We start from the raw sequence: 14,123 nt of genomic DNA, 5'->3' as shown, positions 1-14,123 counted from the left end.
CAACACATATTGCTGCATTTTCAGGACCTTTTGATCTATTCGAGCTGGAAACACATGTTTCTGCTAAAATCTGCAACGTGTGGCAAATGCAAATCCATAATGATGCAAAAAAGGCAAGGACCGCAGAATTACATATTTCCAGTGGCACTACTTATTAGTGGGGACAGGGGTTTAAAAAAAACTGGTCCAGCAGGTATCAGTCCAAATCCTCTGAATTAAATATTGCTTGCGTCCTGTTCTATCTCACAAGGAAGGCAAGCTAAGGCCCAAGCATGTTGTTGCTTGTGAGCCTATCATGCACTACTGGCTTCAGGGTGATGGCTTGACAATAACATCTTGTCACACAGTTACTCTGACAATCAATAGTCAGGCAGTGGTACAGAACAGTCTGTCACTGTGCTTCTTTGCCTCATACTTGCTAGGTGGCTAGGTTTGGTTAGAGCAGGATATGGACCAGACAGAAGGGACACACATGAGGTGTGAAATTCCATGTGCCTTTGTCAAGCACTACTGGGTGCTAACCTCTCATAGTTCACTTCAAAGAAGGCCATTTTGTGCCTGTCACCTAGTGTGTTTAGTGGACAGATACATACTTGACTTTGCACTGTGTATGAAGAGCACCTGGCACTGCATCTACTGAAGCAGTCTGTGGCAGCAGCATGGTATGCCCCAGACAGCTCATTTATTTGTGGGATCTACCTCTTTGTCATCTTTTCAATCTCTGCAAGTGACAGCTTGTGCTTCGAAAACCTTGAGATGAAGGGAGAAAGAGGACTGAGACACACATGCATTTCAAAGGCTCACTTGAAGATTGGCAGCTCAGCCTTGTTGCTGTTGCTTTAACTGATCCATTTTTGCAATCAGCTGGTGCCTGTATTACCTTCTACAATCATATGCCAATTTCAAACCAGCAAGTGTTGCCCTGTAGATTAACACACCTGCTGCTGTGACAGAGTCCAGGGACCTTTCCTTTTTGGATTTTAAAGTTCAAGCTTGGTGCCAAGAAACAAAACTTGCCTTTTGCTTTTCTGGCCAAGTCTACTTATATCCCATGTGCTGCTGTGTATTTTGACGACTATTACATCATCTATCGGCCATCACCTCAACGTTAGCACTGTTCATCCTACCCTCCTCCTGCCCTCTTTCCCTGTAGTCACTCTCCTCTCTCCCTATGCCGCTGCCTCCTCTCCTGCTACCTCCCACCGTACCTTTTCATTTTTCCTCCATCTGCCCCTTCCCACTCCTTACTTTCGCTTTTGTCTTCTTTTAATTTACCTTTGTCTCCATCCTTCTGTTGCTACTTACCTGTTCTTTCTAAACACCCCTCCTACAAATGTAGTCCAAAAACAATATCATATTGACCTAAAAGCAATGACTGCTAAGACTGCAGTCACAACAGTTTGGATGGTGAGGAAGGCAGAGGAGGAAGAGAGTGTGCAGTAGAGAGTGAACTAGAAGATAGGGTACATATAGGTGAGAGGTTTAACTGTAATGGAAACCATCACCTGTCCAGTGTATTGCAGCACAACATACACATCGAAAGATTAGGACTACTTGAGAAGCACATTTAGGTACCTGTTTTATTGAGGAAGGGAACCCAAAACTAAAGTTGATTATCGATCTCAAGGTAGGGATAAACATCTAGTAGACATAAATGAGTTTGTGCACTGATAAGATTTGTTTCTGCACATTTGGAAAGAGTGAAACCCTGTCATAAACATGTGAAATGTTCTTTTTGAGCTGAGCTGGAACACGGATACAGCTGAGTCCATGCGTACATAGTGCTGAACCCCTGTCCAGATAGACCAAAGTCCAAGCACAGATGGAGCAGAGGTGATATAAATATGTTGTTGAGCTCATTTACAGACAGTTGATTTCTTGCACTAAATTAGAGCTAATTCCCTAGTATACATAAAAAAACAGTTCTCTAGCCGACTTGAGTCTATGATAGGAAGTGAGAAGTAGGATGAGAGTGAGAGAGAAGGGATTGATGGAGAGGAGAATGTGACTGAGACAGCAAAAAAAGAGGAGTGTGAAATGAGAGATGGCAGAGTGAGTGACGTGTGAACAAGCAGCACAACAATGACGCTAAGGCAAATTATACAGCACATTTCAGCAATTCCTTTGGCTCCCTTCTTCACCAGAAGCCTGGATGGCACATTGCCAGTGGGTGATGCCGTACTGGCAATGGATGCCACAGGAACCAATCTTCATCATAACATTTTGAACACCAGCACCTTGATACGGGAAACAGCACTTACATTGCATGCGTTGTTACAACGCCAGCCATTACATCACAATTCGTGTCCACGACTTTTTGTAGGGGGCGGGCTAAACTAAGGAACAGTATCATTTACTATTCCAACTCATTCCCTACTGTTGCACACGCTGGAGTTGGAATAGTAAATTATACTGTTCCTAAATTCAGCGAACCCCCCTACAGCAAGTCGTAGAAACGACTTGTGATTTAATGGTTTGCGTTGTAACAATGCGGTTGTTGTAATGACCATGTTGTAATTGCATGCGTTGTATGTCAAATCACATATTCCCTTGATATCTGAGGATCTGGGTTTCAATTCAGATTCACACTTGACTGAAAATTGTGCAGTTCTGGGCAAATCACTAAATCTCACGGTGCCTCAACTTTACATTTGTGAGATGCTGGTGCAAATGTGTGTAATTCAAAGATAAAACCCCCCACTTGAGATCACTTCCCTTAATGCATAGTTCTCTGGTGCTAACCAGATAGGTCAGTGCAATATATATATAACAAATACTCGCTTTCACATTTATGAACAGGTATTCCACTAATTCTGCTTTGTGAATGCCCCTACCGTTTAAGCTCTTGGTGACCCATCCTCACTTTGTGACATGCAGAAATAAGCCCACGATAATGTCATTAATCCCAGTACATGCTCCCCATCATTGATGAGGTTCATATAAGTCTACTTCTCTGTGTCTGTGGAAGCACATTCATGTGCTCATTGGGAGACCCTCCCACAAAAATCTTGTCCCCTGGAAGTATTTGTTTATTATGTGGCTTTTCTTACTTTTAGTATGAAAAGATACCTTTCCAAAAAGGCTTCAGTGTTTTTAGTTCTGTGTGTCAGACATGAAAACTCAACACAAGACTCACTTAGTACCATCTTGCAGACATCTGGGGGACACTCTTGAAGCTCCAGGGGTGCTAAACGTCTCTGGGGAAAGCATGGGCAAAGCCAATAGATCTGGCTTTAAAGAAAAAGTAGGCATGCATAAATGGTGATTGCATGTGTTAAAACATGAAAGTTAAACCTGTTGGCTTTGCTATTGTGTGTTCTCGTACTACGACTGAGGAGGCCTCATCCCTTTTGTGTGAAATGGTAACCCCACCACCGCGGCTTGACCCACTAGCCCCCCATTCCCGCCGAAGTCTGGTTGAACTCCTGAAAGTGATCGTGCAGAAATTATTAAAGAAATGGCGAGATTGTATTTCATTGAGCTACTGTGAAAATTGCTTTTTCCTCATTGAAAACTGGGGACATGAAGAGAAATGCTACTAATCATATATGTAATCAGCAAAGTATTCACAGTTACTCAACTCTGAATGCTGTTCTCCATTTAAAGGTTCACATGGCATTGTAGTACCTGCAAACCTTTCAGGGTCTTAGCAGGTTCATGAACCATAATGCTCTACCTTGTACATTGCACATTTTCCTGTAGTGTTACTTCATTTTCAAACCATGAAATAAAAGCAGGATTTTGTCAGATTAAAGTTAGTATTGTGTTTATAAATGATATCTGTCCTTAAAGGTTGTTCTGTGCTTCTTTGAGGTGAGATTCTAGCACCTACACACTTGACAACATTTTGCCAAGAATAACACGTTTCTGTCACATGATCATTGTTCATGAACTGATGCTATCATCATACCAGTTTCATCAATGCACTCCTGTCTGGACCTGCTATTAATTGATATGAATATAATGCAAGGTCCACCAATGCATCTCATTCTTGCACAATTATTTAATCAAATTAGCCACATTGCTAGAATCACCAAAGCACTTGATTCACTCATAGAAATCACTTCACAGTTCAAACAATATAACTCTGCCCTGACCTACAGCATTGAGCTAACACGTGATGTCGCCCCATAAAGAGCTCCACTAATGCACTTCTATTTTGCCCTGCTTCCTGACTGAGAACTCTTTAACACAGACTCACCAGTGTCCCTAAATATGCTTCTGTTCAACTCACTGCTGCCCCTTCAACTCTGTAGAACGCCCCCCCCCCTAAGGTCAATCAGCACATTTGAATTCTGATTGCAGGCTCTGAATAATGTAGCATGATTTAAAATTAAACTGGCGGATATAAATACATGTTTTCTCCCATCTGTGCATGGGCTCCTGAGTTCATGATTTTAACTCTGACTTTTGCTAAAGTTGTTGTGAGACATTCAGCACAATTGTACATGTTGAAAGAGAGAACTTTAATAATTACCAGGGTCTTACAATGAGACCCAAATCTGTAGGCAATAGTATTCTTGACTGAATCTCTTGTCTTACCTTTGGCAAGTAATGGGTGCAGGAGTTGATGTGAAAGTGGTCTCCTGCAACACTATGTCATCGTGCACCGCAAAGAGTCCACCCAGAATGATGTCCCCATCTCTGGAGAGCCCGCTCACCACCGGGGTGGGCAGCCGACATGTGGGGTCCACGCTCGGGTGAGATGATGCTGGAACCAAGCAGTGGGCCAGTAGAAACAGAAGGACCTTCTGAGTGAAGAAGTGGGTTGTGTGCCTTCCAAGCAACCTATTCTCCATGGTCAGGAGCTTGACTTTTTCATTCCTGAATAGGTGAATGTGACTCATTGGGTGTAGTCCAAGGACTATTCTATTGTATAGTATTTGAAATGATTGATGGGGTTTAAAGATGACCATTTCTCTGAACTTGTACTGTAGTTTCAATAGGATTCAAGTACATAAATCTTTAACTACTGTTCAAACTTCACAGTCAACACATTCAGACATTTAAGTGGCACTGACTCAAAAGATTGTCAAGTATAGAGGTGGATACCAGAGTGTTCCTGAAAGCATCAAAAGTGGTACACGATCCAATAGGAAATGCAATTTCACAAAAAAATCCCTGATATCTCTACAAAACACCTGATATCCCTACAATGACCCTGGCACTGAGTTGAACAAGATCACATGCAGCATCCATGGGGCTGCTGGGACTTGGTTCATGCAAACTATTCCCGAGGATTATGCTGAATAATTATAGGCTATACTGGTTTCAAGCTGCACCTAATGGGATCAGCTCATACCCTAATGTTATAGTTTAGCACATGTCTGAGGGCACTGCAACAGAACGAGAAGAGAATTTACCAATTATCATACAATTGGGGGAGTCAAGAAGCCTTTTTCAAGAGTATGCAGCTTAGTCACATGACCTGCTCTTGGATAACACGTTCAAACTGTGGCCGAATGAGCTGTATTAACACAGTGCTGAAACTGGTTGCCTTTATAAAGCCACAAAGCTTAGATTAGAGTGCAAGAAAAAGGAGGAACCACAGGCACAGCTGGCTTCATTATTCGATAATTAAATTAAAATAAATACATTGCCTTAAGAGACAATTTGATAATTCAAGCATATGTGTACTAGTAGGAAAGGATGCTCATGCCAGCCTGGGGTGCCCAGAGGGACTCTGGTGTTGTAATGTTAAACAGGAACTGAGTACAAATCACCACTTTAGTTACACGTTTGGGCTTGACATCTTTTTCTAAACAGTGACTTTCTACATGCTTTGCACGTATATGATAGCTGCGAGGCCTGTCATCCTTAAGGTGGTATTCCCCCAAACCTTTGGCTTGCTTACTTATTCTTTGTGCTGAGTCTTTTGGTTGGACTTAGGAGTCTGAGCACTTACCCACTGCTTACCAGTGCTAAAGGGCATGTGCATCGCCTCTAAACATGGTAACATTGGTGCATACACAATTGGAATATTTAAATTACTTGGTAAGTCCCTTGTAAAGTGGTCTACCATATGCACAGGGCCTGTATACTAACTGCTACTAGTGGGCCTGTTTGTCTTAATGGAGAGTGATCCAGTTTAGGACATAAGGGGCTGGGATCAAGACATACTAAGTTTCAAGGAGTACCTCCCAAACCATCAATCTAAAAAAAATGTAGGAAGGCATGTATCAGGAAATGAATCACGGAAACTGTCTTAGAGACGCTGTTTCCCTATGGGCACATTCTTCACAGGGGCCGTCGTCTTTCCACTCCTTTGTCTCTATGACTGGCGCGGAAGTGGCTTCCTTCCTGACTACCCAAGGCTCCCAGCGCCTGAGTCTTCTTAACAATTGAATGGGAAGGACCAGTACGGTCTCAGAACCTACAAACCTTACGAAGATGTAGGATTACCCCACATGAACGTGCCCCAGTTAACTTAACCGTGGAATAGCTAAAGATCTCCAACCACAAAAGGAAAGGACCAACTATTTTTTATGTCACTATTTAATAAGAACATAAGTTGATCAATATCTGTTGTTTGAATTTATCCCAGTCAGTCAGTCAAGAGGTCTTTATTCGATTCACATCATAAAAGACAAATACATATATATTTAAAAAAACGATTCATTTTACATATAAGATAATAAATACATTACATTTAAAAGCAAGTTAAAAAAAGTATTAAATTTTTAGACATTGATGAACGAGAAGACCCCTTGCTACATAAAAACAGTGCTACTTTAAACAAATAGTCATAAAAACTATACAATAAAAACATCATTTGCCAAGGTTACGGGTTCGGATTGACCACGCCCAACTCACAAATTTTGCTACACCAATAGCGATGGAGGGGGAAGTATCAGTTTTAAGTATCCTAAACGCTGCAACAGCAGATCTGGTGCCTAGTAACCGACAGACTGGTAAAAGTCAAACTTTCCTGGGTAACAAATACATAGGGCAGCAGAAAAAAAGATGTTCAATATTTTCCACTGCTGTTACACAGAAGGGACACTTATCACTACCACCAGTAGTCCAAGAGTGCGTAAGCCCCCGCACAGGTAACGAGCCTACACGTAGTTGGTGGTACAGTTTGCAATCCTTTGGCTTGGTGATTAAGTCCCAATAGGCTTCATATTTAGGGACATCTTTTACAACCAGAAATTCCAGTGTCATGGTAGGACCATCAACCATAGCGGATCTCCTCTCAGTGATCCAATGCCAGTAAATATCTTTGAGTGCCTTCTTTGAGGGAAAGGTCGCGCGTGCTGGATCAATCCATAATGCCTCCAGGTTTAGATTTTTCAAGAGCCTCCTGAGGTGACTGAACCAGGGTACCCTGTAAGACCCTTCAAGACCCCTCACATCGTCAATGGCCTCAGCGAACAAGGATAATTTCGGTGTAGTCCACAGGCGCCGCCAAAACGCCAGTGGTCTATACCGTACCTCATCCTCTATGGATTTGACACCTAGGTCTAGCTGCAGGGGTAAGCAGGGTGTCGATTGCGGGAGACCAGTTGCCATTCTCAGGAACCTATTCTGAGCCACCCTCAAAGAGGATAAATCACTATACCCCCACAGTTCGGCACCGTAGATAGTTGCAGGAATTACCTTGGAACCATAAATTTTAACCAACGGTGCCATGGGTTTGGTGAGAGATTTTGCATACTCCTTCAATAAGGCTCCCCCAAGTTGCGCGTGTTTCAGGGTCATAAGATCCATTTGAGGTTTCCAGCTCAAATTCTCACTTAATGTGACACCCAGGTATGTAAAAACCTCCGTTTGATCCAAAATGGCGCCGCTCATTGACACCTTGGCCTTCACAGCCTTGGGGCCTCGCAGAACCATGAATTTGGTCTTACTGACATTCACCTCTAACTCGTGCTCGCTGCAGAAACACTCAAAACGGGCCAGGACGGACTGCAATCCCTGCCTCGTTTTAGAAATAATAAGCGTGTCGTCCGCGAACATGAGAAGGGGAATTTTCCTTCCAGCAAGGGTGGGCGCGTCCGTTGGGTAGTTAGAAAAATACTTGGTCACCCCATTAATAAACAAAGAAAAAAGGGTGGGGGCCAACACGCACCCTTGTGTAACCCCCTTAGCTACTTTAAAACTATCAGTGACTTCCCCTGGACCACCCCATCTTACTTTGGCATAGGTATTTGTGTGCAAATTGATCAGCAGCACCACCAGCTCTTTGGGCATGCCTAGATCCAGCAAAACTTCCCAGAGCTTGATCCTGGGTACAAGGTCGAAGGCTGACCTGAGGTCCACGAATGCCGCAAACAACAGGCCTCCCCCAAGAAGGACCACCTTCCAATATATTAACATAAATCTAAAAACTTGCTCTAAGGTCCCCATATGTTGCCGAAAACCCGCCTGGAGAGGACTTAAAACATCATGGTCAGAAATCCAAGTCTGCATCCTACCTAAAAGAAGGCGGGCCACAATCTTTTGTACAGCATCAATGAGGCTTATGGGTCGGTAATTAGCCGTTACTGAACGGTCACCCTTCTTATAAATGGGGAGTATCTCCGCCCCAAGCCATGATTCAGGGACTTTCGCACCCTTGCCAATGCATTGGCCAGGAGAACAATATATGGGACCCAAAGGTCCTGTTCCTGCTTAAACATGTCAGCTGGTATGCAGTCAGGACCTGGTGCTTTACCCCCTGGGATAACCCTTAGCACTGCCCTAACTTCAGTAGGCATAAAAACCAAAGCTTCGTTGGTAGTAATGTGCGTCAAATTTGCGGGACTTGAAACATTCTCTTTGAATTGATTCCCGTAGTACTCAACCCATTCCCTTGGCTCTACACTATTTGTGGGGGATCTGTCCTGTGGGCAATTGCCCCATTTAAGCTGCCGCCAGAATTTGGTCATGTTATTACTCTGGCAAGCCTCCAACAATTCCTTCCAACGGATCTCGTCCCAATTCTTCTTAGCAGTAGCCTGCACAACTTTATAAGTGACCCTGCAGCAGCGAATTAAGGTCTGATCTCTTGATCTTAAGGCTGCGTGTAGCGCCCTTTGTGATTCCCTGCAGGCGCTGTCATACCAAGTTAGGGGTTTCAGCTTATGCCTACTAGGGCCAATAGATTTAATAAAGAAGGTTTTGAGATTTAAAAAAAAAAACTATGTAGTGATGTAATATTGTCCAGAAGGGCCGACTCCTGACTGAACCCGCTGATTTGGGTCATTGTATCCCTCAGCATGGTTCTACTCCTTAACAGAACCTCCTCATCCAGGGCTATTTTGGGCCAACTAACCCTTCTTTCATTGCTGGTCAATAGGACCTGTGGCAGGGTTGCCTCTGCCACCGTGGGCACTGCAAAAGCTCCTTCTTTAATCGATAGAACCAAGGGATGATGGTCACTCTCGACTCTATTTACTACCACCATATCCAGCAAACTAGGCCACATTTCCACATTCACCAGGATATAGTCAATGCGAGAGCCAGATCTACCATTATCAAAAGTCATTGCCCCCATCCTATCGGACTTCAGACGCCCATTTACTGCACGCATTCCCTGGTTCAAACAAAGACCCTTCAAAAATATGGCTGATTGAGACCATTTCTTGATGGGTTGTAGTTCCAGACCCGGGATGCCCCACAAAGAATCCTCGTCCTCGGTGAGCATACCATCATCCAACCCCATAGGTTCGAAACAGGTATTAAAATCCCCCAATACCACCCTGTTTGTATTCACCGGTAATGAGCTTAGGAATCCGTCCAACATCAACGCAGCAGGAGAAAATTTTCCCCCTTGGATACCCCTCATATAGATGTTTACAATCACCATATTCAGTCCTGAAGACGAGATTACCCGTATGGCTAACATATCGGGGTTATCCAATGGGAACTCTTCCACTGTTACACCTGCATGTTGGCGTACCCAGATGACTAGACCACCCACTGGTCTACACCTTGCACCCTTCACTGCAGGTCTAGAGTAGTTCTGAAACCCAGCACGAAAAATAGGCCCAAGGGCCCAGGTTTCCTGGAATGCCCAAATGTCAGAGTTGTCTATAAAGGTCCCCTAATCCGGCAGATCAAGCTTTGATTCAAGACCAGCAATGTTCCAGGAACATATCCGTAGCTTCGACAAACAAGGGTCGGTTACCCCCATCCCCACTCCTGCCGAGCCAAGTATGGCGGGGCATGGTGGACAAAGAGTAGGGCTAGCATCAAAGCAAGATGGTTGCGAACCTACAGGCAAAACTGGAGATAATAAATCACCAAGGATGGCTTTGTCAGCATTTGAACCAACGAATAACCCCTGTTCAGATCCCTCAGCAAATATGCGACAATCAGCGGAGGGGAGAGCTGTTGTAAGCTCTGTAGATAAGGCAGGTAGAGACCACTCATATGCTGATTCTGATAGTGGGTTTGACCTAGGAGTGAACGTACCCGGTGGACTGCCAACAGAATGCCCCGGCTGTCAATCGCACCCATCGAAGCAAGAGAGAATATTGAATCTGTTGGAAGTTTCTAACGGGGTGAATGGAATCAGATGGTCCATTCTACTGTCACCATACACTTTGTCCAACCTCCCTGGAGGCATACAATAGTTTCTAACAGGCACTGTATTCCACCCATGATTGTTCCTGATGGGCAAAGGTCTAAAGGATTGCCCCGTGTAACTGTTGGTGGATGGCATATACATATTAAGTTGATTGTTAGCTAAACCTCCCGGAAAGAAGGGGGGACACACGAGAGATCTTGGGTGAAAAAAAGTTAGATCGTGTGGAACTATGGCACTGCTCGAGTTCCCCGAGGACCCGTTCAGTATATGTCTGACTGCCTCTGGGTCTCTAAAATTTATAACTATAAGGTCTCCCTCTACATTTTTTTCCCTACTACCCAACCATGGCATGCGCCTAATGTGAACAATCTCTCCATTGACGTAGTATGGGAATGGTCTATTTAGTCCCAACCAGTGCATTGTTTTGTTTTTTAGTTGGGAATACCCCTCCCTTTTACCAACCTCTAAGGGTGGGACGCCAGTAAGCACGACCACAAAGGGCACAGAATCGGGTGGCAATTCAACATTGGGGCCCTGCAATTTATCTTTATTAGGTCGACTCAACCTTCCCCGGCCCGCTCGTTGGTTAGGGGGTGTCAAACTTTCCCCTCCCTTCGGACTTTCTCTAGTCGCCAATGCAGCTGATTTTACTGTTGTCACCGAGGGGACCCGCTGGACAACTTGCTGGGTAACTGAAACTCCCAAGTGGGTATTAACGGGGAGATTATTAACTCCAGTAGTGCCCTTAGCTGGTCCCTTGGTGACAGCCGGGGGCTGGACAGGAGCAATTTGGGCCTGGACTGTGACCCTCGATGGAGGGGCTGGCGTATCATTAATCAATGAGGGCCCTGCTACTACATTATCAACAAACAAAGACTCCAGATTCCCCAACCTTTGTTCCACCCTCTTCAAAATATCCAATATTGGATGCATAAAGGACCTAAGAAGGTGTTCAATAGACTCACATGGAACATTGGACATTAAATCTTTCTCTAAAGGGGGAAGGACTGACCTCGTTTCACATGCTAAATCAGTGACAGACATTAGATCAGATGTATCCAGAACCTCAATAGACGATGGTACCAGCACTGCAGGGGCCGGCGAAACTACCACAGAAATATCTTTTGTCTTAAACTTGGATACAACTGAAACATTGGTTTTTAATGATTTGCCAAATTCTAGATGTCTGAGCTTGCTTTTCCGGGGTGCCCCCCCCCCCCCCTCTTCTCCGCTTAGCTGGAGGGGGACCATGAACTTTGGGGACAATGGGCAACTTGCCCTTCTTTTTGAGTAGTTCCCTGGCTGGAAGAGAAGGCATGTTAGATACATTTGAACCTGTAGTATAAATACTTGGGGACGCCACAATAGGTGTAAGTGTGGGATTTACCACAACTGGGTGCGGTGAGGTGTCTCTTAGGAGAAGTGGAAGTTTGTCCAGGGACAGTGGGTCCTCGCTGGAGGGGACAGAGGCAGAGACCGGCAGAGTGGGGTCGTCCATCAGTTCCAACAAGGATCGAGTTTTCATTGAATCAATGGAGCGACATCGCTCAGACCTGCGCTCAGCCATCTCAATGTCCTTGTCCAGCTCCATAGAAGTCCTCGTGAAATAGCCCTCTAGTGTTCCTTTACTACCACCCCCAGCAGACACCGATTTATCACAATTGGAGGTCATGATGGAAGAGTCCTACCTTCCCAGCTGCCTGAGAGATTAGTGGAGATGTAAGAGGGGTGTCCCGTCCCGTCCTTCTCCGTCCCCGGACGACCACAGACGGCCCCGCCCTTGTCCCGGGCTTCTCCCGGGACGCTCCCGCGCCGCGGTGGTGATGGACTGGTAATATCGCGCCTGGGGCTGGGGGCGTGCCGTTGGTCCGGGCCAGGTGTGGGGAAACAGAGGGAGTCTTGGGACTTGCAGTCCCCCGGCAACAGCAGCAATGGTCCAGGCAGCGCCGCTCTCACTCAGGGCGCTGCCACTGCAAAGATTCTCCCCTCATGGCTCCTGTTAGATAAATGCACACGCCAGGCAAAGGTCCTCTTAATGCGGGAGAACACACCGCTAAACTACGCCACAACCAGCACCAGCGCTGCGGCACCCGCGATAGCGGGTGCGGCGAGCTATTAACAAGGCGCCTTGGGCTGGGGGCGTGCCGTTGGTCCGGGCCAGGTGTGGGGAAAAAGAGGGAGTCTTGGGACTTGCAGTCCCCTGGCAACAGCAGCAATGGTCCAGGCAGCGCCGCTCTCACTCAGGGCGCTGCCACTGCAAAGATTCTCCCCTCGTGGCTCCTGTTAGATAAATGCACACGCCAGGCAAAGGTCCTCTTAATGCGGGAGAACACACCGCTGAACTACGCCACAACCAGCACCAGCGCAATATTATTGTATGTAGAAGTCTCTGTGATTGATGTTGTTATATGTATGTACGTTGTTCACTATTTACATGTAACTATTTCCTTGTTGACTAACGATAAAGAATAACATTAGATTATTCACATAATCCCTTGTTCTCTCTTATTTTGGAGATCACAGTATTATATGAGGAGTTGATACATGGCAAAATCAGTGTATATCTGTTATGATTTATAAAATCCACCAGCAGTCATGGATTAATGACCAGAGAAACAATGATAAGATGTTTTCTCTGTTGAATTGTTTTTCTTTTAGATTGATTGTATAGGAGGTACTCTCAGACATATACTAGTGGGCCAGCAGCACGTATTGTCCCACACACAAGTAGCCCTTTAAACATGTCTCAGGCCTCCCAATACAGGGCCTGTGCATGCAGTTTTACTGTCCCTATGACTAGACATTTAAAACCCTTTGCCAAGCCTGAAACTCCCCTTTTATTTCAGACAAGTCACCTCTAAGGTAGGTCCCATTAAGCTCATGGGGCAGGGGGCTGTGTAAGTAAACAGTAGGAAATTACTTTTAAGTTTTGCAATGCCCAGTAATGAAAAATACCAAAATTCATTTGTCACTAATAGGAGGCCTAGTCCTTGCAAAGGTTAACATTGGGAATTCCTTAATACACATTTAAGCTGAAATTTCTGATTAGAGAGGACTGGCTGCAAAATTTTTTATATCCTTATAATGGTATTGACAAATACTTATTACTGGTAAAGTTTGCAGTTGACATTACTGTTTAGAAATGCCACTTATAGAACGTGGACATGTATCTGCTCTTACAGCTCTGTGTGCCTGCAGCCTGTCTCAAATACACACCTGGAGTGGGTGACAACTATACTCTGTACCTCTAGACAGCCACAAACACACCAAGGTTAGGTGTGTCTGAGTACTCATCTGCATGTTGATGTCTCTTCCTGGGCAGGAAGGTAGGAAGGAGCTGGAACTTACACCGGTATAGGCAGTATCCTTTTACCACACAAAGGGCTATTTACCCCATACAGCTAGTCTGAATCCAGGATTGAGCAGAAAAGGCTTCTGGGTCTCTGACCCCACCAGAACAGGCACTTCTGGACCTATAAAGAACCTCTGTCAGAAGAACTGCTGTTCTGCTACAAGGACTCAAGCTCTGCTGGATTGCTGATCTGGAAGATCTGCTTTTTTGCTGTGCTACCCTGCTGCCTGCTACTCTCTGACCCTGCTGAGGGAGAGC

General features: G+C 45.0%; 1 protein-coding gene across 1 annotated transcript in view; it reads right to left on the bottom strand.

Moving 5' to 3' along the window:
• The window catches only part of LOC147678480 (vomeronasal type-2 receptor 1-like), a 186,028-nt gene that overhangs the window by 106,985 nt on the left and 64,920 nt on the right, over window positions 1-14,123 (bottom strand). Inside the window, exon 2 of the mRNA XM_086945657.1 lies at window positions 4,543-4,824. Coding sequence (XP_086801783.1) covers window positions 4,543-4,824 — 282 coding nt within the window. The remainder of the gene's footprint in view (window positions 1-4,542; window positions 4,825-14,123) is intronic.

This window comes from Lissotriton vulgaris, chromosome 12, assembly GCF_964263255.1.
Source record: "Lissotriton vulgaris chromosome 12, aLisVul1.2, whole genome shotgun sequence".
Lineage (NCBI taxonomy): Eukaryota > Metazoa > Chordata > Amphibia > Caudata > Salamandridae > Lissotriton > Lissotriton vulgaris.
This window is presented reverse-complemented; position numbering and strand designations above follow the sequence as displayed.